The 22222-nt window shown below is 52.6% G+C and overlaps 8 protein-coding genes across 8 annotated transcripts; 5 read left to right on the top strand and 3 right to left on the bottom strand.

Annotated features, from left to right (window-relative positions):
- Nucleotides 1–155: 155 nt before the first annotated feature.
- CONPUDRAFT_109640 (uncharacterized protein) lies at nucleotides 156–3288 on the bottom strand. The gene is made up of 8 exons (XM_007774384.1): nucleotides 3243–3288; nucleotides 2406–3191; nucleotides 1575–2350; nucleotides 1151–1523; nucleotides 866–1095; nucleotides 723–799; nucleotides 593–670; nucleotides 156–541 (listed from the first exon to the last, which is right to left on the bottom strand). Exons 1-8 carry the CDS (start codon nucleotides 3263–3265, stop codon nucleotides 257–259), a joined length of 2628 nt encoding a protein of 875 aa, XP_007772574.1. The 5' UTR covers nucleotides 3266–3288; the 3' UTR covers nucleotides 156–256.
- Nucleotides 3289–3515: 227 nt separating this feature from the next.
- CONPUDRAFT_129338 (aldolase) lies at nucleotides 3516–4976 on the top strand (the record flags this gene model as incomplete). The annotated part of the gene is made up of 7 exons (XM_007774383.1): nucleotides 3516–3776; nucleotides 3824–3975; nucleotides 4037–4200; nucleotides 4257–4404; nucleotides 4462–4480; nucleotides 4535–4676; nucleotides 4730–4976. The coding sequence occupies 7 exons, from the start codon at nucleotides 3516–3518 to the stop codon at nucleotides 4885–4887; spliced, it is 1044 nt and encodes a 347-aa protein (XP_007772573.1). The 3' UTR covers nucleotides 4888–4976.
- Nucleotides 4977–5605: 629 nt separating this feature from the next.
- On the top strand, nucleotides 5606–6328 carry CONPUDRAFT_20403 (uncharacterized protein; the record flags this gene model as incomplete). Its single annotated transcript, XM_007774155.1, has 1 exon — nucleotides 5606–6328. A coding segment is annotated over one exon (723 nt), but the record flags the coding sequence as incomplete, so codon positions are not given.
- Nucleotides 6329–7307: 979 nt separating this feature from the next.
- On the top strand, nucleotides 7308–9162 carry CONPUDRAFT_168147 (arginase deacetylase; the record flags this gene model as incomplete). Its single annotated transcript, XM_007774382.1, has 8 exons — nucleotides 7308–7352; nucleotides 7414–7677; nucleotides 7729–7850; nucleotides 7954–8194; nucleotides 8265–8625; nucleotides 8682–8737; nucleotides 8793–9018; nucleotides 9072–9162. 8 exons carry the CDS (start codon nucleotides 7308–7310, stop codon nucleotides 9083–9085), a joined length of 1329 nt encoding a protein of 442 aa, XP_007772572.1. The 3' UTR covers nucleotides 9086–9162.
- Nucleotides 9163–9598: 436 nt separating this feature from the next.
- Nucleotides 9599–10866, bottom strand: CONPUDRAFT_62686 (GroES-like protein; the record flags this gene model as incomplete). The annotated part of the gene is made up of 5 exons (XM_007774197.1): nucleotides 9599–9718; nucleotides 9772–10128; nucleotides 10193–10399; nucleotides 10469–10550; nucleotides 10616–10866. The coding sequence occupies 5 exons, from the start codon at nucleotides 10864–10866 to the stop codon at nucleotides 9599–9601; spliced, it is 1017 nt and encodes a 338-aa protein (XP_007772387.1).
- Nucleotides 10867–12132: 1266 nt separating this feature from the next.
- Nucleotides 12133–14754, top strand: CONPUDRAFT_84348 (uncharacterized protein). The gene is made up of 8 exons (XM_007774381.1): nucleotides 12133–12180; nucleotides 12234–12641; nucleotides 12713–12937; nucleotides 12998–13300; nucleotides 13367–13502; nucleotides 13558–13689; nucleotides 13743–14166; nucleotides 14227–14754. The coding sequence occupies exons 1-7, from the start codon at nucleotides 12157–12159 to the stop codon at nucleotides 13925–13927; spliced, it is 1413 nt and encodes a 470-aa protein (XP_007772571.1). The 5' UTR covers nucleotides 12133–12156; the 3' UTR covers nucleotides 13928–14166; nucleotides 14227–14754.
- Nucleotides 14755–15248: 494 nt separating this feature from the next.
- Nucleotides 15249–17740, top strand: CONPUDRAFT_109616 (multidrug Oligosaccharidyl-lipid polysaccharide flippase). The gene is made up of 11 exons (XM_007774380.1): nucleotides 15249–15405; nucleotides 15577–15794; nucleotides 15847–15872; nucleotides 15926–16065; nucleotides 16119–16138; nucleotides 16189–16260; nucleotides 16316–16549; nucleotides 16609–16621; nucleotides 16685–16783; nucleotides 16841–16936; nucleotides 17001–17740. The coding sequence occupies exons 1-11, from the start codon at nucleotides 15287–15289 to the stop codon at nucleotides 17479–17481; spliced, it is 1518 nt and encodes a 505-aa protein (XP_007772570.1). The 5' UTR covers nucleotides 15249–15286; the 3' UTR covers nucleotides 17482–17740.
- An 880-nt stretch (nucleotides 17741–18620) lies between these two features.
- Nucleotides 18621–19444, bottom strand: CONPUDRAFT_129318 (uncharacterized protein; the record flags this gene model as incomplete). Its single annotated transcript, XM_007774379.1, has 1 exon — nucleotides 18621–19444. A coding segment is annotated over one exon (822 nt), but the record flags the coding sequence as incomplete, so codon positions are not given.
- Nucleotides 19445–22222: the final 2778 nt, after the last annotated feature.

Genomic DNA, 22222 nt, shown 5'->3' with positions numbered 1-22222 from the left:
ACAAGCAACAATGGTAACATAGGCTATCAGAATACTTTGAATAGGATTTGTTTAATATTTTCCAGTAATTTAAGCATCTTTATGCCTATGGTATGTCCCCCTGCCTAAGTTTGACGGCCTGACTAGAGGGTGGGACAGGTGACCAAACCTAAGGTCGAAAAACTACAGTAGTATTTGATTTTCCACGCCATCTCACAAACTTTCAGTTGTAAGGGCTGTGTAAAAGTACAGTATCCTATGCGAGTATCTCATAATCTCATACAACGTGCCGGCTCCTCCTCGTACTCTTGTTGGCCCCAGCACGTTCAAGTGATGTTTTTAGCTGTCTGATTGTCTGCACAATCTCGCTCGCTAGACGCGGTGTGTCTGCCTCGAAATCATACCGCTTATTGCGTGTCTCACGTGGAATAATGATCTTGAATAGCACCGAGCTCTTGGTGGACTGCTGGCACTCAACGATCGACTTGATGTGGAACGAAATGGTCTTTCCAGAGTCAAACACCACGCGTGCTTTGTTGGCGTTGTTCGCTGACGGCATAATCTGACGGAGAGTCAAGCACACGTGACGTGGAGAGCATCGAAAAAAACATACATGGACATACTCCCCGTCGATCGCGAGGGTACGTTCTTGACGAGCGAGCATAGGCATTTTGCGGTAGATGGTATATTTCTAGTGCACGGGTCAGCACGCCTTGGAGAGCATGACAGTGAGAGCAACACGCCTTGTATGCGTTCGTGTAGTCCATCATCGCACTCAGCTGTATTTCTGGCACGTCCGACGCCCGCTTCAGAATCGAAGCTGCAAATATAGGCATGAGCCATACACAACGACATGGTAACCGGAAGATTTTAGGAAGGGACGCACCATTAGGATCAATACCACGGGTTGTCTTGCTTTCTGGCTCAATCCCAAGCGAAGGCAGCATCGAGCGCTTCACGAGCGTGAGGTCGCGCTTGCCCTGGAGGGAGGCAACGGTACGGTCAAGAGGGATAAGAATGACTGGGTCTTTGAGTAGGAGCGCATAGTCCTTAGGGTTCAGTTCGCGTCGCTTGCAAACCAGCTCGAGCGACTCTTGCATGTACATCCCTGCCGATCTGGTATACGTCCGATGAGATATAATTGAGGATGTGAATGAGAGAAAATACGCACACTTCGATGGTCGTAGACCTGAACGCGGCATCGGCATTCTCGGCAACCTGGATACGCAAGAACACCTGCGGACCATGGCTTGACGACGGACCGAGTGAGGACGAGAGAATAGGTGTGCTACCGTGTGCAGAGATTGCACCTAAGCCGGCGAAGTTAGGAAGGGTGAGTGCACCACCGCCAACGCCGGGAGGGGCAGGATGCACATTGGCGGCCGTGTTCTCAGAGGGCCTGCGTGGAGCTGCGATAACGCGGGAGGGGCGTCGAGCGATCATCGTTTCGAGTTCCTGGTTCTGCCTGATTTGTGTGGCTGTGGCACGGAGAACAGCATACGCGTCCATGTTAAATTTAGAGATCTTGCCAGTCCGGTCGGGAGCTGAGCAACACAGTTAATCGAGGACTGAATCCGCATTAGTTTGAAACTCACGAGGAAAATCCTCGTCCACCTCTCCATCGTCTTCCGCAATACGCATAACCCACCCCATCGCCTTCAGATAGGGACTGTCATCCTCGTCCTTCAGGTCCTCATCGAGTTTGGGTAGCCATCCCTCCTCCCAGTAATTCCACAGAGCAAAGCCGACGGCTTCTTCTACTGTCGCATCTTTGCGGACGCTTAGGTTCATCGGGCGGCCCGCAGGCTTGGTCGCGTGCGGGAAGAACACGGTAACGTCCATGCATGCGGTCTCACCCCTTCCCGAAATGCTTGCGTACAGCTCGCTGAACGGATTCGTCGAACCACCGCTAGAAACAAGGGCAGCGCTAAGCGCCGACTTCTTGGACAATGCGGAGGGAACAGGGCGCCGAGCGAAGGTCAGGTCAGAAGGCGATCCCTCGTCGCCCTCCACAGTACCATTAGGTCTTCCGATGCCTTGTAGGATAGACACGCCACGCGGACGCAAACTCGACGTGCGCCTGTTGGCACTAGGGGCAGTAACGTGAATGGCAGGATCGGGCCTGGTATTAGGCGGGCGGACAACTTCAAAGTAGTCTGATGAAGGGGAGGTGCCCTCCTCGCGGTTGGGGCGGCCATTGGGGGCGCTACTTTCTGAGACAGGACTTAAGCGGGAGCGAGTACGGCGGTGGGTATGGGGGGAATCAGGGGGAATAGAGGGAGAGGTTGCAGGCGCGGTTCCGGAGAGAAGGGAGCCCATATCTGAAGCTGTATCAGAGAGTCCACCAGGCGTTCGAGTCGCAGCAAAGTCGCTGGCGGTCATGATGAATAAGAACGACGAATAGAGACATCAAGAAGAAAACTCACGGGTCGAATTCATCTCCGTCATCCATGCCATTCTCAGGGGGGTTCACAATGTCGAAGTCACTGTCGATGCTATCACTAGATGACATGACCTCTGGTTCCTCCGAGGACGAGCTGTCCTCTGGATTGAGATTGCCCGTAACTACGACCTGAGGCTTGTCGTCGACAGGGATAGGCCCTCTCCTGAGTCGCATGCGGGCCATGCGTCGACGTTCCATCTCGGCTGCACCCTTAAACTTGGGTATGAATTGGACTTGAACTGGCCTCGGCGGCGGCGCTGGGGCTTGCTCTCCAGTTGTTGAGGCATTTCCAGCAGCAGTCTGAGATGCCGATTCTGCATTGCCGTTGATGGGCCGCTGCTGAGAGTCATCGATGCTCGGGCGCGCGGTGGGCGCTTGTGAACTACTGTCGTCCTCCACGTCAGCTTGCGCCTGCTGTGCGGCCAGTATGCGAGAGGCGCGCTTGGATGTCGATGTGCGATTGGCGTTAACGTTCATACCCATCCCGCCAGAGCGTCTGCCCATGATCGTCTGGGTGTGTCGGAGACCCGTTGCACCACCGAAGCGCGCATTGCGCTGGGGAGCTCTCTTGGCAGGGCCTTCGTCTTCATCGTCCGAAGCTTGCGGGCTGGATGGGTATTCCAGCTCCGGCCATCGTTGAGGATCATGCATGGATGCCGTGCGGATATATGGGTTGGAGACATAGGATGTGTTAAATGAGATTATTCTGCCACCGGCAGGGTCGTCGACATGACGAAGGTAGGAGAGGCGGAGATTGTGTACAAGGTAGCTGTCTATCGATAAGCTTGATATCACAGTAGATAATAACATAAAAGCTCACCCCGTATCGCTTATGAGCGACATGGATGTTGCGGACGAGATGGAAGTGGGGACGACAAGAGGGCAGCCGCCAAACGAGTATGAATGGCGGACCGACGGGCCGCCCACGCCCAAAAGGAGACAGAACCCCTTTCTCTTGCACGTTGACCAGGTCCACCAGACCACCAGACCTCCGTTTGATGAACCCCACCCTTCTAATGGCACCTCGCAGCTCGCTCTTCCCTCTTATCTTTTCTCTGCATCTTAATCTCACACCCACACATCGCGTTATACAATGAGCTCTCAAACCCTCCTCGATTACATTCGTACTTCCACCTCTGTCACCATTGATGTCGACTCAAACGATGCTAGCATCGCGAAACCTCTCGCTCAGAACAAGCTCTTCTGCGACATGACATCCAATCAAGCTCTGGTTTACGCAGAGGTAGTCAAGCCAGAGAACTCTGACCTTCTCCAGAAGGCTGCTGGTTGGGCACGAGACAACAAGCTGGATGTCTCCAATGACGCCGACGCCCTCAAAATTATCGATCACCTGGTCAGATACTGAGTCTCTATCAAAACATATGCTAATCTTCGATACAGACAACTCTTCTTGGGAAGAGGGTATATCCGTACCTTACCGGACGCGTGCATGCTCAAGTTTCTCCCGCATTCGCCGACTCCAAAGACAAAACGGTTGAGCACGCGACACGTCTCGTCAAGCTGTACGGAGAGGGAGATAATGCCATACCAAAGTATCATCTTCTCCCTTGCTATCTGTGGTCATTTCTATCTACTTACACGTTTGCCATCCAGGGATCGTATCTGTATCAAGATACCTGCCAATCAAGCTTCCATAGAAGCTTGCAAGGAGCTCGAGGAAAAGGGTATTCGAACACTCGCCACCACTCTCTTCTCAGTCCCGCAAGCAGTCGCTGCCCATCAAGCGAACTGCTTGTACGTCGCACCTTACTTCAATGGTAAGCACCCGCCGTGTCTCGTTCTTATGTCGTCACCAATTAGGAACTCGTTACAGAACTCGGCGTGCACTTCCCATCCGAGGCTGCAGAATGGATGGGCTACGGCAAGGATACGGCGACAAAGCATCCCATGGCCGCTGTGATACGCTCTGTCGTTCTCACATTTAGAAAATTGCACTCAAAAACGCTCGTCATGCCCGCGAGGTACGCATTGCTTCCGCGTTTCGTGAGGTGTCATTAACTCTGGTGGCGTGGTCACAGTATTGTAACACCGGAAGAGGTACGTTATCTAACTAGTAGTATTGTTCCTGTTAGCTGATGCACCATGTATAAGGTCATGGCTCTCGTCACTCTGGAGCCGGACCACTTGACTATTTCTGGTGGAGTTCTCAACAAGATGAATGACCCACAAACGGCATGGTCAGAGTCTGATCTTGCTCCTAGTAATATTCAGGTTCCAGAGATCAGCCTTGAAGGTACGCGGAATCATGTAGATGGAGCTATAATATAATCTAATCCTCGTTTCCAGAGCTAGCGAAGATCGACTACCTTGACGGCCACTCACTCAGGGAAGCCATCGACGCCGACCCCGAGACACGGCAGAAGCTAGCGGATGCGCTGCGGATCTTTGACGAGAGGGAGAAGCTGACGAAGGAATTTTTGCGCAAAGAGTTGCCGAAGTACTAACTTTCTCTTTTGAATCACATTTACCATAACTTGTAGCTTATGTGGCGGACGAAAAGTTGAGACGAGAAATCAATGTTAGCCCCTATCACTTGAAGCCCCTATGTTTGAGCCGTGTGCTAGCATGCGTCGTCGTGCCACGTCTTTTGTCGTGTTACGTCCATCCCGTCACAACCAAGACTCAACATACCACACGTATTCCGCAAACTCAAAACGAGTTTTTATGGTTTTATGCCTCAACGTGTCGCCTACGAAAAGCCTGATCTTCCGCAAAGAAAACCGTTGAGCCGCCAGCCGACGCCTTCCTACCGGTAGCGGCGCAATTAGTGGTTGTTCCTGGTTGTTCACCACGAGTTGAGTCCTTAAGCGCCCGATGACTTATCGGGGAGTCTCGTCAATCGGATGCATCATGAGAGCCTCAAAGTCTGCTCAAATAGCTACAAGTGACAAGGTATAGCCCCCGTGCATGCTTTTCACAGCACAATCTAACCATAGGGTCATTCCTAGGCTTTTGGAATCAGTCATGACCACGCCAGACCAGGACAGGATGCAAGAATTTGATCGCTACGTCTTCAATGACATCCCTATACGGATGATATGGGCACCTAAGATGCAGCTTGTCGAACGAAGCTTCATAGCTCAACGTTATAAGAGTAGCATCGTCGCGTACGTCGCCTCAAACCATCCTGACCCACTCGCAAACTCTCGCCCCGTGAAGCTTGTCAAGTATGCAGTTCTGTCCCACCGATGGCTGCCGGATACAGAAGAAGTGACCAAGGACGACTTCGATAAGATTGCCAGCGGCAGTGATCCTACACTTAAAGACAGGAAAAGGCGCGGCTGGGAGAAGCTCAATATGTTTTGCAAGGAAGCGATAAAACGCAAGCTCGAGTTCGTATGGGCTGACACCTGCTGTATCGACAAGTCCAGCAGTGCAGAGCTCGACGAAAGCATCCGCTCCATGTTCAGATGGTACCGCAACTCCGCACTGTGCATCGTCCTCCTGGCTCAAACGCGCGGAGCCCAAGAGGCACGCGATGCTACCATCCCCGACGAGTGGTTTTCGCGCGGATGGACACTCCAGGAACTCCTTGCACCAAGACGCGTCAAGTTCTACGGCTCGAACTGGAACGAACTTACATACAAAGAGAACGATAAAGAGTGGTTCAGGGAGACTCCACCGAGACTGAGCTTTGTCATGAAGGCCACGGGCATCAGCGCCGAGGATCTCGCCGACTTCAAGCCCGGCCCGACCAGCGTCGACGACCGGATGTGCTGGGCCGCAAAGAGGCTGACGACGCGCGGCGAGGATGTAGCATACTCTCTCATGGGCATTTTCGATGTCAGCATCCCCACCGCGTACGGCGAAGGCGCAGATCGCGCGTTCGTGAGACTCGTCGAAGCCATCATGCTCGCTCGCGGTGATACTTCCGTGTTGAATTGGGCAGGCCAGCCCGCACGACACCACGGCTCGAGATACCTCCCCGCGTCGCCCGCGAGCTACCTTAACCATCCTACTCTCCGCGACACCTATACCAACATCAATCTAACGGCCCCGAGGCATCTCGCGCTCACAAGCAAAGGTCTGCAAGTTTCCCTTGTTGTCTTCCCCGTCGTACACAGCACAGCACCTCAAGGCGACGTCTTGCTCCATCCTCTTCGCTCACCCGGCGGCCCACGTAGAAAGTCATATTTCCACCTTGTCCTCCCGCCTGATGTGCACTGTCCTGGCAGCGAGCGAGAACGCATACGTCTCGATGACGTCCTCGTAGATCCACAAGAACAGAATATGCCCGCAGATCAGACGATGCTTGGCATGAGTCCCTTCCCTCCCCCTTTCGCTGGCTTCACACAAGGCGCGATTGACGTCGGAAGCGAGTACGCCCTCGGCCTCATCTGGTTTCTGCACCCGTCCAACACAAGCAACGCTGCTGTGTTCTACAAAAATAGCGGTGTACTTCTCCAACGCCGTGGGTATGCAGAGAGGACGCCGCAGATGTACTCGGAGTCTGATGAACCAATGATGTTTCTCGACGAGTGGCGCAGGGTCGTCACGGGCTACATCCCAGTTGATCTCTCTCGCTTTAGGCCGGAGAACATGCCAAATAAGCCGTGGATGCAAGTCAAGAAGCAGTATGTGGAGACACTGTTTTTATAATGTCGCTCATTGTACCATATCGTGTCTCGCGTAACATGTACATCTGGTACCCTAACATTCGACATTCCTACTAGTAGTCCAATACTTTGATATATCATTCCTTCCACGCAAGTTTCCGTGGTTCAATGCGTTTTCCTGGAGATGGCGCTGAACGTTCGTGTTACTGACGGTGCCGGAAAACGCGAGCGAGTAAATAGCCCCTGTCGTGCATGACCTGAATCGAGCGCGACGCGTCGCAGTTTGACACGCTTCTGTCACTGCGACCATGCCCAAACCTGTCGCGTACGTCGTATCGGAGGAGCTAGTAAAAGTATGTATATCTGTCATCCATCCGTACTTTGCCGCTCACCAGCAAGCACCAATCATATCAGGTTTCCTCTCTTCTTCCATCGAACAAGAATCGATCGCTGCTCGTCCATTCGCTCGTCAAGGCATTTAGACTCTTTGCAAGCCAGCACGAAGATGGGACGCGATGTCTGCAACCAATACGTCCAAGAAAGGCCGCATACAAGGAGCTCGCCACGTACCATACGAGGGAGTACCTGGATTACACCCTTGATCCAGAGAACCAGAGAGAGGTAAACTCAGCGGAAGTGGGCATCGAGGGAAAGATGAACGAGTTTGGGCTGGAAGATGTGCGTCTCCAGTCTATCTCCTACCAAATGTTCAAAAATAAACATCATCAGGACTGTCCGCCGTTTCTTGGGATGGACGAGTACATACGCCTTGTGGCGGGCGCGACGTTCACCGCCGTGGACGCACTCAGGACAGGTATCACAGACGTGGCCGTGTGTTGGGATGGCGGAAGGTGGGCTTACTTATGCTTCTCACACCCTCTATATCATCTTCCTTTCTCCCCTGTGACTGCCCGCACACCCTAAATACTCGGAGACTGAAGGCTACAAGCCCAGACACCACGCCCAGAAGGACCGTGCGTCGGGCTTCTGTTACGTTGCAGACTGCGTACTCGCCATTCTCTCACTGCGGCGACCGATTCCTGCGCCTCTTCCCGACTCCAGTCTTAACGCCGGACGGGCCGATGGTCAGAAGAAGCCAAAGGTGATGTATCTAGACTTGGACGTTCACTTCTCGGATGCAGTGAGCCATGCGTTTCGGGCGTCCAGAAGTGCAGAAACAGCAGCACAAGTGTTGGTAAGGATCATCCTGTGGGTTCGTGTTCAGGTTGACTTATTCTGACGGCTGTCTCGTTTCTGGCACGCAGACGCTCTCCATACACCATGCAGCTCCAGGGTTCTTCCCGATCTCCCCTCTCGCTGGTCTACCTCTCTCCATAAGCGATGAGGGCAACGAAGAAGACAACACAGGAGAGCTCGACCCGTTTAGTCTTTCCATCCCTCTCCGACTCGGTGCATCGTGCGCAACATACGCCCGTGTGTGGCGCATCGTGGATCGCGTGAAGGATACGTTTCAGCCGGACGTTGTAGTCCTGCAGTGTGGCACAGACGCACTGGCAGGTGACCCCGTAGGCGCATGCAACTGGACGCTGGGAGGCGAGGGTGGGATGGGATGGTGCGTAGACAGAGTGAGAGGATGGGGCAAGCGGATGCTGGTCCTTGGCGGAGGTGAGTATTCCCCTGCGAGTGCCGTGAGATCGACTCATGCGCCGGGTCTCTCATAGGAGGCTACAACTCGCCGAACACAGCGAGAGCCTGGGCATACCTTACATCTATCTTAGTGCGTCAGGCCTTGGCACTGGCTCGTGCTTCCTTTTGTGATGCTCTAATTTCAGACTGGCAACCCGATCCCACTCGACAGTGACATTCCGGATCACTTCGCATTCCCGCTTTATCAACCATCGTTCACGCTAGACGTTCCCGCCGGAAACATGAGTGACCAAAATGACGATGCTTACCTCAACACCATAGAAAGAACTTACCATCGGATATGCGATATACTCGAGGAACGTCTGGCACGACCAGATAGGCCTCGACATAGGAGCAGAATTACCAGCCTCAGTAAAGCGTTCCACCAATTCGTGTATAACATATGGTTGCTGAATGTTACCCAGCTCGACAATCTTAATTGACTCTGGGCCTATATCACGTTTAGCAGTTATTTCAGCGACGCTCACGTTGAAGTCAGGGCAACATCACTCGTGCACAAGGGTATTATCTCTCGCATGCGAGCTCTTCTAAGAAAAGGAAACGCCCTGAACCTGCCTCTACCATCTGTTGTTGACGACCCAGCAGACCTCGATAGACTCATCCCTGATATCTGACAGCTCCACTTAGACCTGTCGTTCGTCATTGATAACGTGATTGTAAATGACAATGAAGCGAAGAGGCGGACTGATGGTCTAGCATGCAGCTAGTGCGTGATTTGCGCCCGCGAGCTTCGCTAAAGGTAAGATCCTTGGCCCGTTAGGATGGCTGTATACAAAGGAAGAAAAGTTTCGTATACACATATACGTAAAACTTATGTTGCGTGTGGTCAACGTGTGGTTCTCAGCAAGCCTTGTGGCGCTTGCCATGCTATCAAGCTCAATGTTTGTGAGGAGATAAATTCGGTAGATCGTGTTACTTCAAGCCGGAAAGCTCAAGCTGTCTCTTGGGGGTGTACAGCTAGCTTGACTCCACTAACCTTGTTGTCCCTCAAACGCTCAAGTCCTGCCACAATTCCCTCAAGACCTCCCGGAAGTAATTCGACCTTGTTGGGCTGTGATTTATGAGGTACTGAGTGATTACGCACTTAACAAGAAACCAACGTACCACAAGAGTACCGCTCTCAAACCATCCATAGACAGCATCCCAAAGCTTCTCACCGAACTCATAGTGCGGAGGTGTGTGCGGCGAGCCGTATGTCCACGCGAAAGTCCGCGTTTCTGCGTCTCCCTTAGGGGTGACGACCATGTGGCCGCCCTCGGCGAGAACGCCCCACCCGACAGCCTGCGTATGAGCATCGGAGATAGTATCATACACAATCTTGATGCTGTTGTTCGCTGTAGTGCTCTTAATCATCGAGATAATCTCCTCAGCGGGAAGACGGTGATCGACAACGTGCGTCGCGCCCAGAGTCCTAAGAAGGATCTCGTGTGTGGGCAATGCAGTCGTGATGATGTTGGAGTACTATCCAGCAAGGCGTGCAAGCTAAATCGCTATGTACAAAGACATAAAACACAATTGGCTCTACCCATGGGCACGATAGAAGGATAAACTTACCATACTGGCCGAGACTCGCCGAGCCACCAAGAATGAGAATAGTTTGTCCCTTGTGTGCGCCCGGATGCTCAATGAGAGAAGTCAGCTTCGCGTTGTATGGCCCAAAGAGGCCGATGGCAGGCGTTTCTAAAGAGACTCCTAACGTTGCCGCTTTGTCGAAGGAAAGGTTCAAGGGGATCTGAGTAGACGAGTCAAAATGAAAATACTAACATGAAGTCAGGAAGTTCAGTAAAAAGTTAAAGCACACCTTGGCTGTGAACCGAACGTCACCGAGAGCGAACTGCTGATAACCACAGAAGTCACTCTTCCCGGCAGATCCAGACGTGGCTCTGGTTTTCAGCACAAGCAATCAGAACAATTTTAGCTGTAACTTTAGCGAGAACTCAGCACTTACACTTTGTCACCGACGGAGAACTTGATGACTCCCTCGCCAAGTTCTGTGACTACACCAGCGATTCCGTAACCGATGACGGCCGGGTAGTCCTCGACAATCAGCCCATATGACTGGATCCTCTGGTCAATGGGGTTCAGCGTAACGGACTCGACCTTAATAAGGATTTGGCCTTGGCCGGGCTTGGGAATGGGCCGAGTGGTGAGAACAAAAGGAGCCTGCTTAGAAGGTATAACGAGAGCTTTCTGTGACATTGCTGAAAGGCAATCAAGATACGAGAAGGAATCATGGATCGGGACAATGAGAAATGTCAGTGAGGGTCAATAGTTTCAAAGAGGCGAAGATGAGATGCTACTTATATGTCTTGAATTCTAGTCAGAGCGCTCGGGGTTTCAAAGCCGAATTTACGATACTATGGGCATTTCAAGGCTTGCCTTTGTCAAACCAGGACACATTTGACATTTTCATTTAAGATGGCCCACAATCACGAGTGCTGACTAACGCTGACACGAAAATCAGCATTGAGAACTTTGCTGGAATTTTTATAAGTGGTACCTACTCGCGCACTGACATCCTACTTACTTGGAGGGGAGCAGTCTCGGATCAGCCACTCCTTGATGGCGGAGCTGGACCTCCGCGCCTCAAGGAGCTGTGCCATCAAGAAGTGGCTGGTAGTATGACACTGGTACTGAGCGGACTCGGAGGTGTTGGCAGTGTCAATGATATCCGGCAGCTCGGGAGAACATTTGCAGGGGCCTGAGCACTTTGATATTAAAGTCGGGGGTGCGTTGACCACTAGTACTTACCGTAGGATGATTCGTCGAGTAATTTGTGCCCTTTTTGCGACGTTGTAGTTCACCAGAGCGATGACACGCCTTGATACACTATGTAGACACAGGAACGTAACAAGACCAAGCAAGGCAGCTCCCGGCCGCAGCTCTGCTGATTCGGGGGCAATTTAAAGAGACGACGTTTATTGTATCATCATGATTACTACTTGTTCAAGCAGAGGTACTGGCTTTTCTTTTTCCCAGCTTCATTCTCATTCTTTGAGACTTTCCATCTTACTCCGCCCAATTTCCTTCAAGTTCCTGATCATGACCGCTTGGCACCATTTTCATGCACGAGACGGGCAGTCTGAAGCGAGGCATCGCTAATGATTCCGTGTCAAGCCGCCATCTCCAATCACACTTTTCCTCCGAATATCCGAACGCTGACTTGACTAACTCTCGTCCTTCACGGGCACTTCACCGCTTGTTTTGTTCCTCTGCTAGCCATCAACTAAGACTTTGCTGTATCATGATAGGGGGTATTTTATCCATAAAAGGCAGCGCCATACGCGCGTTCCGAATTCCGACCGAGTCCCGCGTCACTCCCGCGTCGAGAAAACATAAAGCAGTTGCTTACCTCCGATGGCGTCCAACATCGAGCCGCCACTCCAGAATACTCGCAACCCGACAGAGCCCACCGACAATGACATTGAGAAGATCAAGAAATGGCAGGAGGAGCGCATCGAACGCAAGCTGCGCGGCGAGTACGAGTCCATGGTCTTCCACCTCGCCCAGCTCGTGCGTCTCCTTCTTTCTCAAGTCGCATATATGCTAATATTACACCTCCACAGGTAAACGATAACCTCGAGGCCCCCCTACGCGTCGCAAACGTCCGCATTGAGGGCGCCCACAACACCCGCAAACCTTTCCTCGGCTGGCTCGTTCGCCCGTGGCTCTCCGCGCACTCGTCTTCCCTCCCGCTCCCCTCTTCGTCCGAAAACCCCTTCGCAAAATCTAATACATCGTCACTGGACCCCTTCCCGCACCACCCGACGCTCAAGAGCGTGCTGCACACCGCCCGCGGAATTGGGAGTGTCTTGCAGGACACCGACATCTTCAAGTCCGTTGACGCGCGCATCGAGGCGTCGCGTGATCCACAGGCCGCACCGGGAGACGTTGACATCGTCTTCAAGACGAGGGAGAAGGGGAAGTTCTACCTCAAGACTGCGACCGAATTTGGACACAACGACGGAAACGCGGTGAGTTCTTTCCCATTCCCTAAAAACATTCGAATATATATGCGTTTGCTAATGGACAACCTCCACGACAGAGTGCAACAGGCCGCATTCGGAACGCCCTCGGCGGTGGTGAAACCGTCGAAGCCAACGTCTCGTTCGGTACGAAGACGCGCAGAGCCTACCACGCCCTCTTCGCCGTCCCGCTCTCACCCGACCTCCGCACCCGCGGTGAACTTTCACTATACGGCCTCGAGCGCGACCTCTCCTCGTACGCGAGCGCCTCAGAAGGCCTACGCGGCATACGAGCTGCCATCCGCGTGAGCCCTTGCACCACCCATATCATGGTGTGTTTACAGACGCTAACGATCCACCTGCAGAGTGACCAAGGCGCCCTAGGCGTCCACGAGGTCGCCTACGACGCCGTCCTGCGGCACATCGGTAGCCTGACGTCCTCCGCCTCGATCAGCATGCGCGAATCCGCCGGCCAAACATTCAAATCAGCCCTGTCGCACAGCTGGACACTCGACACGCGCGACGCCGGCGCACGTATCGCAGCCGCCCGCGGTATGCTCGCCAAGTTCTCGCACGAGCTCGCCGGTGTGGGCCCTCTGGGTGGAGACGCATCCTTCTACAAAGCCGAGGGCGAGACGCAGGCGTCGAGGGTGTTGTTCCCCGGTTTGGTGCGTCTCTCATGTTACTCACGCTAGGAGAGTGCCGGTCGCTGACTGTCAGGTTGTCGTTTGTAGTCGGCATCCGTGTCAGCGCGCGCTGGTATTCTCCACCACTTCACGGGCAAGAGCCACTTCTCGGACCGGTTCCAACTCGGCGGACCGCTCAGCGTGCGCTCCTTCCGCGCAAATAGCTTGGGCCCGCGCGATGGACGTGTGTCTTATTCTATTTACTTTCCTGCTCCACAAAGCTAATCACGCACAAACAGCCGACTCGCTAGGCGGCGACCTGTACTGGGCCACGGGCCTCTCACTCATCTCTGACCTGCCGTATAAACCGCACTGGCCGCTGAAGCTGCACGCATTCGTCAACGCGGGTCGGCTCGACGCCATGGATCGAAGTGCGTTCACCTATTTCCGTTCTACATCTCCAAACGCTCACCACCTTTCTCAGCAAAATCCCTCGCAGACAACGTCTCGGCATGCGTACGCGCTCCCAGCGTCTCGGCCGGCGTGGGTCTACTGTACCGATTCGACCCCGTGCGGGTAGAGGTCAACTTCGGAGTGCCGCTCGTTGCGTCGAAAAGTGACGGTCTAAGAAAGGGGGTGCAGGTTGGCATTGGGATTGACTTTTTGTAGTTTACCCTTTACTTTGGCGTGGTGCATGCGCGGGGATGGGTATTGGACACAGCTAGATATTATTACTAGATTTGCCGCCTAGAATACAATCGCTAGAAATGAGAGCGTTGCTCCAGCGACGCATAAGGCGGGCATAGATTGTGAAATGCAAGGGCAGTTGCAAGATGAATGTGTTATTAGGGCATGCAGGCGGGGCGCAGTGTGTATATGAGAGCAGTGAAAAAGTCTAGGGTAACAACCTACTTGACGCCAGTCGAATAAGCAATTCGAACCACTTGAGCATGCAAAGACTTACATACCTTTACCGTGCGCGACAGACAACTTCTCCCTCAAGTCCAAGCTGAAGTGCCTCCCTCGCCTCGAGCCATTCGTGCTCCTTCTCGGCCGTCCTGACCACAGCAATCTCGCCCATACCCAGCGGCTTCACGGTCTGCACCCTCCTACCCGAGCATATCCTCCTGATCTCTCCGGTGTCCATGAGCACGCGCTTGCTGGGCTTGCTGACGAGGCTCATGCCATTGAGAACAGCCCTGTCATCCCTATACTTGAGCTCTGCCCATATCCTCTTCTGGGACGCGCCCGCTTTAAGAAAGTCGGCGGGGGACGGGGAGGCGATGGTGCCGCGAGTGAGGGATGAGATGAAGCCGGCGCGGAGGAGGATGGAGAGGATGCCGAGGTTTTGGGAGGTGTGCGGGACGGAGATGCGGGCGTGTCTTGCGCGGAAAGAGTTTTGGACGTGGGAGCAGAGTGCCGCAGCCGAGGAGGACATGGCTGTTGTCGACATATTTGTAGTCTTTTACTGACTCGTTATAATAGAGTGTTGGTCGAGTAGGGGAGGAGGAACGCGACTGGAGGCGCGACTGGCAGGAAGAGGACAGCACAGCCACTGAAATTGTGTGCTGCACAGCCATCACTATGTGCGGATCGGAAAGCCGAAAGTCGAGTTTCACTGTTCTCTTCTTTGCTTTTCTCGTTCGTTCCATCCCGCAAGAGATGGCAGCTCACTTTGGAACACCGTCCTCCCTCCCCCAGGACTACGCTATCCTCGCTCACTTTGCTCATACCAGCAATAACAACGACAACGACAACGACAACGACAACGACAACGACAATGTTACACTCAATAATGACAATCACGACTCAGAGCATACTCGCTTGCTAGATGACCATGACTCTTCGGTACCCTCAACTTCAACCACCGCTGCTGACATTCTCAGCCACTATGCCAGCAACAACCACGGTGGTCGTTCCATATATCCTACGCAGTATATTCAGCCCACACATCCAACCATGGCCATACCAGACTCGTCCAGCACAAAGCCTTTCGAGCACACTCCCCTGCTAGCACCACCCGTCCTCATGCCCCGTATAGCAGAGAATGTAGACTATCAACCGGAAGGACCTGACTCACATCAACCCTCCAAAATGTACCTCGAGGAACTCGCTATCCTCGTTAAATACTCAATCCCCGTCTTCGGGTGCGTCTTTTCCTCCCTTTTCTTTCTGCCTACGAATTGCAGGTCGCGTGCCCAGATTGCCCCCCGTCCAGCGCTTATTTCATTTCCTCCGTTTCCCATCACCTTTTCCCATGAAATACGCGATATGTGGCTGATATGCTGACTTCTGGATCCGCGATATGACGTTTTCAGAACACACGTCTTCGAGTACAGTCTCATCATGGCCTCTGTCGTATCCATTGGACATCTCTCCACCATCTCCCTCGCAGCAGCCACACTCGGCAGTATGACCGCCAGCGTGTCTGGCTACAGCATTCTCCAGGGTCTCGCTGCCACGCTTGACACGCTTCTTCCGAGCGCATGGACTTCCGATAAGCCCGAGCTTGTCGGCCTTTGGTCGCAGCGCATGGGTATGTCTTTTCTCAGCGTTACTTTTCAATTGTTCTCTAATTGGTGATGTAGCCGTGGTTATGGCCGCAACGCTCATCGTACGTCCATGTTCTATCTTGGGATTGCGCCATCCCAATCACGCATTTTGTAGCCCGTCTTTGCAATCTGGTTCAATGCCGAGTCTCTGCTGCTGCTACTCCGCCAGGAGCCAGAGGTAGCTCAGCTTGCGGGGCTCTACCTCAAATGGGCTTCCCTTGGTCTCCCTGCTTATGCGTTCAACCTCATTTCTCGGCAAGTTGACATTACGCGCGTCTGTTTTAACGACGAATTAACCTTTCATGCAGGCGCTACTTCCAATGCCAAGGTACAACCAGTTTATCTTCTTTGTCTCACTGGTACTAAAGCCGTATATAGGCCTGTTCGCAATCCCGACCCGTATCATCCTCGTCATCGCCCCAATCAACGTCCTCCTGAACTACCTTCTCGGTATGCAAACTCCTGTACACCCTCCCATTCTCCTAATACCAGACATCCGCTTCAGTATGGGGACCTCCCGCTCTGCGCCTGGGCTTCATCGGCGCTCCCATCGCGACCTCGATCTCATTCAACCTCGTCGCGCTCGCCTCGCTTCTGTACGGCGCCCTCTTCGTCGACAGCACGGCGTGGCACCCACTCTCGCGCCGCTCGTTCACCTCCCTCGGGATACTCGTCCAGCTCGGTCTCTCCAGCGTCGGCCAGGTTGCGAGCGAGTGGTGGTCTTGGGAACTCATTGGACGTACGTGATCTCTATCTCTTTCATCAGGGGTGCAAGCTAACGCTGCAACGAAACTAAAGTTGCTGCTAGTCAGTGAGTAGATTGGGGGCGAACCGTGGCTAGACATGATTGATCTGATATGGCTCAACTGTGTAGACTTGGCCCTGTATCGCTCGCGGCCCAGTCGGTACTTCTCATTTCGGCATCTTGCACATACCAGGCGCCGTTTGCTTTGAGTGTTGCCACCTCCGTTCGGTGTGTGTCACTCTTACAGTACATCGGAACGATGCCCTAACACTGTATTCCCCCTAGCATCGGCAACCTTCTCGGTGAGCAAAACGCACGCCGCGCAGGCGTCGCATCCAACGTAGCGATCCTTCTCGCCGTGGTCGTGGCTGCCGTTTGGAGGTACGTTTCCCCCTTCAAAATCAGAATTTTTCTCCGAACGCTAACCGTCTCTACGCCCACCCAGCACCCTCTTCCTCGTCTTCCGCACCCACTGGGGCCACCTCTTCAACGACGACCCGCACGTCGTCGAACTCGTCGCCTCCATTCTCCCGCTCGTCGCCCTCTTCCAGGTCTTCGACGGCACATCCGGCGTCACCGCCGGCATCCTCCGCGCGCGCGGCAAGCAGTTCACCGGCGCACTGCTCAACCTCTCCGCGTACTACATCGTCGGCATCCCCTTCGGCATCCTCCTCGCGTTCTCGCCGCGCTTCGACCTCAAGCTGGCTGGTCTGTGGATCGGCCTGACAGTGTCGCTCGTGTACTGCAGCGTGTTCAGTACATGGCTGTGCGTGCGCACGGACTGGGAGCGGGAGGTGCGCAAGGTGATGGACCGGCTGGCAGCTGAGCGGCCGGCTGTCAAGCAGGGCGCGGAGGAGGCTGTGGAAGAGGCTGGTGAAGAGCGCGATGGGGCGAGGCGCGGATACGGGACTGTTGGAGGACACTGAAAAGTGTTCCTCTTTGTCCGTCCAAGTCGATAAATATACAGGAGAAAAGAGAAACCCCGATGGACGGTCACTGATGTGCCTTCTTTGGCGTATTCGATGATCATTTCATTCACAGAAATGGTCGAGATCCTAGCATACCGTATCTGCACCATCGTGCTGATACGCAAAGACAAGGATGGAACTCAACTTCGTGGACACACCTGCAGCGTTCGTTTGATTATACCTATTCTATGCCATGCCTTTGTACATAGTGTTATACTTCTGGCTAATCATCATTGGTCTGAGTGGCTCACCGGCTTTGCCTATACTCACCTTCTGGACCTTTGACGGGTCGGGTATGGTAGAAGTCGGCAGTAGCTAGTGGTTCTAATAAACACCAGGAACGACGCGTGCGCATAAACTTTAGTACGGCAGATCAAATACTTTTGGCTTGCGGGAAAACGGGCAGACAATACGTTTCAGGATGTAGCGCTGGAGGACCTACCGGTTTCTGCACGGTTTATTCATCGTCTTGCTTTCCAGCGCATACACTTGTCGATGCTGGAAAACTATGGGTGAAGCTTTGAAGTCGCAAAAATGTGGCTCTATATGGATGTCTTAAAACACGGTACCTGTCGATCCGTCACAAATACAACGTCAATACATATCCTTCGTCCACTTCTACCTTAACCCCCCGCGACAAATCCACCGAGATATGATCTGTGATGACCCGCCCCCATCTGCCGAATCTATCGCATTGGAGAAGAACGCCGCTATTTCTGAATGCTACATCAACTTTCCCCGGCGATACCGAAGGCTCAAACCGAATAAGGCCAATTGCAAAGCGAGTTCGTGACCGAGGCTTGACATGCACATGATTGAGAGGAACGAGCGTCGGGCTTGCAGACCTTTGAAGTAGCGGAAATCGGCGCCTCTTGAGGCGAGGGGGAATTAGCATGCATGGAATAATGCGCTGCGGGTCGCCCTGCATGACAAAAGACACCGGAAAGACGACGAAAGATACCTGCATGCCTTGTGGTGTGAGCGCAAGCTTGCGTGGTTTCGGAGGTCTGATGAGCGTGTTGAAAGCTGGATGGTTCAGATAGCTAGCGGGAGACGCAGGCATGTACTGCGATACATGATGATGCGCCGGTGGCCCTGCCCAGTTGAGGACCGACACGTCTGCGCCGGCAAAGATGATCGCCTCTAGCAGGCGACAGAAGGCACGATCGGCGCCTTCGCCGTACGCGATTGACATGCTGACGTCGAAGATGCCCATGAGCGAGTACGCGATATCTTCCACTCTCTTCGTTCGCCGTTTTGCAGCCCAGCACATGCGCTGGTCGACCTTGACCGGGCCAGGCTCAAAGTCCAAGAGCTCTTTGATGGTGATGCCTGTGATCCTTTCCACAAAGTACGGAGACCGCAGTGACTTGTCGTTCTCCTTGTTCGTGAGCTCTGTCCAGTCCGCAAGGAAAAACTTCAGACACCTAGGTGCGAGCAATTCCTGAAGCGTCCAGCCACGCGAAAACCACTCATCGTGGTTACTTGCATCTTGCGCTTGCGCTTGTGCGGCCGTATGTGTTTCCGCCAACAATACCATGCAAACCGCCGCGTTCCGGTACCATCTGAACATTGAGCGTATGCTCTCGTCGAGCTCGGCGCTGCTGGCCTTGTCGATACAGCACGTATCGACCCATGCGAAGTCTATATGTCGCTGCGTCGCCTGTCTGCAGAACATCGTGATCTTGGCCCAACCACGTTTCTTCCTGAAAGCAAGCGTGTCATCGTCTCCGTGCATAAGCCTCCCGAAGTCATCTACTGAGACCTCTTCTTCCTCCGAAAACCATCTGTGCGACAAAACAGCGTACTTGACAAAGGCGTCGGGACGAAAGTCTGTGTGTCTTTCGCTGCTGCACTGGAGGTGTGAATTGACGCTTTCCCGTAGATGCTTTGCGACAAACTCTCTTCCGACTAGCTGCATAGTAGGGATATAGATGAAACGAATCGGAATGTCGTTGAAAACATAGCGTTCAAATTTGTGAACCTTATCAGAAAGCTTGTCGAGAGCTAAGATCGGTGCTGACAATGAACCTATGGCGGTTGGAAAAACACGGATTTAATTAGATGGTGGAAGCACTATAGATAAAGACGGTTTGTTAGACATACTATCCGAGTGAATGGTGCCCTTTCGATCGGACCACTGTAGCGATTGACTTCGGGACGAATCCCAAGTCTGAGGAAGAAGAGTCTGCGAAGAGCCTAAAGTCGACGGAGTGTGAGAAATGGTGCTGCATGTTCCCTGTTTCAACTTGCTGCTCTACTTGCCCCAATGTTTCGTAATCAACTTGATATCAGCGTGAAGACTACAGCTATTATACGTACAGGCTGTGTGGTCCGTATGCTGGGCCCTGTACTGGTAGGATGTGCTCGTCTACGAGTGAGAAAATGCATGGTTTAGGGAAGCTGGTTCAAGCAGTACAGCTAGTGGGGGTCGATGTTGTCAGAGTGCATGCACAGCTTTCTAGATTGCGACAACGGGGAATATTAATAAGCGCTAAGCTGTCGGCTTGCCACCGAAAATAGTCATAACTTACTATACAGTCATTTATGCATATGGCTCGTACTTGGTTATTGAAGAGATGCTCAAGATTTATGTCCGGATTCGGATGATGAGCTTGATGCTCAGTAAAGGAGGAAATCGGGCGGGAAAGCACTTGTCATAAGCGAACTTTGGGAGCTGTGGCCGGGTCGGCGCTGTCAGAAACCAAAGCAAGCCCAGTATCTTAGAACCATTGTTCGTCCTTTCACTACGCGTATGACTGGAGCCTTGATGGCCACAGGATCACAATGCTCACGTTTCGTGAGGCATAGCTGCTTCGAATTTCAAACTTTAAGCTTTAAACTTCGAGCACGAATAGACCCCGCTGCATCAAAGTACTTGAGCATACAACAGAGGAGTATAATCAAGAAGGAAATGTAGGTACCTTGTAAGGTAGTAACTGGCGCAGTATGAGAACGAACATACGAGAAGAACGGTTGTACCTGTGAAAGTAATCAATTAATCATGATTGACACGATGCGGATGGACTGTTACAACAGAGCCCGCTGCGGCCGTGTCAGAACTTTCTCAGGCCCATTGCAATATTGGGCCCGGAATTCTAATCGATTAAAATAAAAGGCACTTTTCATCAAAATGGCCATAGCAATGGCCACTGTAATGCCGTATGGCCATAGAAATGTCATGGCAATGGCCATGGCAATGAAAAGTGCCTTTCATTCTAACCGATTAAAATCCCGCGTCCATTGCAATGGGCCTGAGAAAGGTTTCCGACACGGGAGTTGCCTTGCTTGGTCTTGTTGTGTTCCTGTGGCGGGAAACTGTCGGGAGCACCTCGTTCTTGGCCATGAAGTCTTTATAGGTCAGCGAGTAGGTGTGTCGTACTAATATCACTACAAGGACTCTCGCATCATACTTTGCGCTAATCGACAACTCCGTTACTACATACGCGAACCTTCAACTGGACACACCCTCTAATTCTTGTGGCCCAAAACGTTTCAATCAAGTGTTTATATCTTCGAGGACGGTCACTGAAAGGTTGCCAGTGTCTTCAAATAATTTCTACTCTGGATACCTCACCTTCGGCAATTCTGTGTATCGATGCAGCCAGAGTAAAGGTTTTCCCCATGAAGGTTATACAGCAGTTCGATCAACTTCGATGCCATTACGTCAGACCAGGTGTTGGATGAAAATACGGGGTTTTCAAGCGAAGGATTTATATCAAGGCATTTACGTAGGACTTGCATAGGCTAGTAGAGCAGGCAATCCTTGCATCCTTGTGTCTCATTATTCCACACTTGACCTTCCTATGTTTATCACCCGCTTTGAACCCATCGGTCCAAGGCCTTGAGATGTCATTATAATGCATATGTTGGAAAATCACGAAGCAAAATTGATCCAGCCTCGCAGGGATCTCGAGCGCTTGCAAAGAGCTTGTCATAGTATGTCGAAGCCACAACCAAGTATTTTGGGCGCCAAAAGCATAGCGTGAGCATTGCTGACTAAACCATTTTCGATCATGCATGCTTCTGGGGCCGCCCGGCCATTCACTCGTCGCCCAAAGTCTACGCCTTAAAAGAGTTCATCCCTTTCAAGACCATGTCCATTGTCCTGAACAATGTTACTTTGATCACGTTTCTAAGCATCAAGCCACTGGAGGCGGAACCTAAAATCGACCCGCTCTCAGCGGTAATATGACCGAAAATATTGGAGGATCAATACATTCAAACCTTTCATCCACATCATGGGACAAGATCTAGACCCCCAACGTTCCTGTGTCACTATGCTTTCTTGTAAGTGTTCGCAAAAGCCCGCAAGAGTCTTCTGTCCGCTGAATGGGTATCCCTATCTAGTCCCAGTGAGTACGTCAAAACGTAAACTCCACTTAGACGGTGGCGTGGAACCTGCGGAAGCCAAGCACCCAAGACCTGCGCTCTGGGAACCTGGACTTCACATGTCATTTGAACAAAAAGCTCTTCTACTGCATGATGAGCTCCCTCTCGTAAGTGACACACATGAAGTTCAATGGTCACTCAAACATCGGAGCATTCTGCTATACAGCCAATCTCTCCTACCGCTTCATACAAACCTTTGAGCGTTCAGGCCTCAGGACCGTACAACATGGTGTGTACCAGTCTTAGCCGGCACGTCGAATCCTTCATTTTCAACTTTCTCATTATCCTCCGTATGTGGGAGTGGGCT

The sequence above is a fragment of the Coniophora puteana genome (genome assembly GCF_000271625.1).
Source record: "Coniophora puteana RWD-64-598 SS2 unplaced genomic scaffold CONPUscaffold_12, whole genome shotgun sequence".
Classification (NCBI taxonomy): Eukaryota; Fungi; Basidiomycota; class Agaricomycetes; order Boletales; family Coniophoraceae; genus Coniophora; species Coniophora puteana.
The sequence above is the reverse complement of the archived record's forward strand: the minus strand, read 5'-3'. Positions and strand labels throughout refer to the sequence as shown.

Coding starts and splice junctions, on each gene's coding strand:
- CONPUDRAFT_109640 (XM_007774384.1), bottom strand. CDS start 3,265: ATGTCGCTCATAAGCGATACGGG. Junction 2,351..2,405: donor GACGGAGATGAATTCGACCC/GTGAGTTTTCTT, acceptor CATGACCGCCAG/CGACTTTGCTGCGACTCGAA. Junction 1,524..1,574: donor GGTGGACGAGGATTTTCCTC/GTGAGTTTCAAA, acceptor TGTGTTGCTCAG/CTCCCGACCGGACTGGCAAG.
- CONPUDRAFT_84348 (XM_007774381.1), top strand. CDS start 12,157: ATGGTCTTCCACCTCGCCCAGCTC. Junction 13,301..13,366: donor GGGTGTTGTTCCCCGGTTTG/GTGCGTCTCTCA, acceptor TGTCGTTTGTAG/TCGGCATCCGTGTCAGCGCG. Junction 13,503..13,557: donor CTTGGGCCCGCGCGATGGAC/GTGTGTCTTATT, acceptor ACGCACAAACAG/CCGACTCGCTAGGCGGCGAC.
- CONPUDRAFT_109616 (XM_007774380.1), top strand. CDS start 15,287: ATGCCCCGTATAGCAGAGAATGTAGACTATCAACCGGAAGGACCTGAC. Junction 15,873..15,925: donor TTATGGCCGCAACGCTCATC/GTACGTCCATGT, acceptor CGCATTTTGTAG/CCCGTCTTTGCAATCTGGTT. Junction 16,261..16,315: donor CCTCCTGAACTACCTTCTCG/GTATGCAAACTC, acceptor CATCCGCTTCAG/TATGGGGACCTCCCGCTCTG.